The 1,235-nt window shown below is 42.4% G+C and overlaps 1 protein-coding gene across 1 annotated transcript in view; it reads left to right on the forward strand.

Moving 5' to 3' along the window:
- Positions 1–1,235, forward strand: part of LOC106510864 (short chain dehydrogenase/reductase family 16C member 5) — a gene marked incomplete at its 5' end in the record, with an annotated part of 13,978 nt that overhangs the window by 6,784 nt on the left and 5,959 nt on the right. The window contains 1 exon segment of the mRNA XM_013999595.1: positions 768–912. Coding sequence (XP_013855049.1) covers positions 768–912 — 145 coding nt within the window.

A 1,235-nucleotide genomic window follows, 5' to 3' on the forward strand; every position in this document is an offset into this window, starting at 1 on the left:
GAGCCCAACCCAAAGTCCCCAGGCTCAGCTTCCTCAACAGAAGGCATGTTGGTGGGATTGAGGAGGTCTTCGAAGTATTTATTTACCTACCTAATGTTATTTRACCAGRTAAGTCCCGTTGACATTGCAGATCTCTYTTTCAAGGGCAGCCTGGGCCTAAAGGCTACCTGTTGTACAGGTTTTTGTGGGTGGGCGAAAACCGAAGTACCCGGAGAAAACCCACGAAAGCCCAAGGAGAACATGCAAACTCCGGGGATCGAACCCAGGACCTTCTTGCTGTGTGACGTCGGTGCTAACCACCGAGCAGTCGTGCAGCCAATAGATCACAGCCGCACCTCAGAGTTTGAACAGGTCTAGTCAAGTCACAACCTTGGYGTGAAAGTGGCGTACGCACGTTTCTGGGCTCATTTTGTGCGTACGCAAGCTTTATAAATCTGACCCCAGATCTTTTTTCCATATCACTTTCCTAAAAAACTCGCTTGACTTATTTCTCCAAGTTTTTCAGGAAACATAAAAAAACGTAACCATAAATGTAAAGTATGATTTATTTTTGTGTGTGTTTCCTAATGATAAACTTGAAAAATATGAGTTAGGTGATTATTTTAGGATGGTGGCGATACATGTTTCAGGTTGTGATGGCATCTAATGTCAGCAGCCTCTAAAACGCATCACATACATTGAATGTTGGCATTATTTTGCATGTAGAATATTTATTTTTTGTTTTTTTATATTGTGTGTGTTCAAATCAGTTTTTTTTTATCTTACAGACTACTGTGCCAGTAAGTTTGCAGCTGTGGGGTTTGCAGAGTCTGTCGGCCTGGAGCTGCTGGCAATAGGGAAGACTGGAATCAAGACCACTATTGTGTGCCCTTACTTCATCAACACAGGAATGTTTGATGGATGTCAAACCAAGTAGGTTTCTGTACCTGAACTTTCTGTCCTACTTATCTTTGAACTTTGGGTCATTGACCTTTTGTTATCGGTACATGTTTGGGGAAAAAAGACAACACTGTCAGTTTGGTTTGACATGTCAGGCCAAAATATAACTGATCTGTTGTTCATACTAAAAGTGAATGTATGACCAAAGGGCAAAATGGTGTACGCCCCMAAAAAAAAAAATCAGATTCATAAAACCATGCGCACACACAACTTCAAGAAATTTTCCTTTATAGATCACTGCTGCCCCTCAGAGTTTGCGTACAAGGTCCCGCCTCAACTTCTGCCCTCTACACGCC

Source organism: Austrofundulus limnaeus, unplaced genomic scaffold (assembly GCF_001266775.1).
Source record: "Austrofundulus limnaeus strain Quisiro unplaced genomic scaffold, Austrofundulus_limnaeus-1.0 Scaffold2361, whole genome shotgun sequence".
NCBI classification, from domain to species: domain Eukaryota; kingdom Metazoa; phylum Chordata; class Actinopteri; order Cyprinodontiformes; family Rivulidae; genus Austrofundulus; species Austrofundulus limnaeus.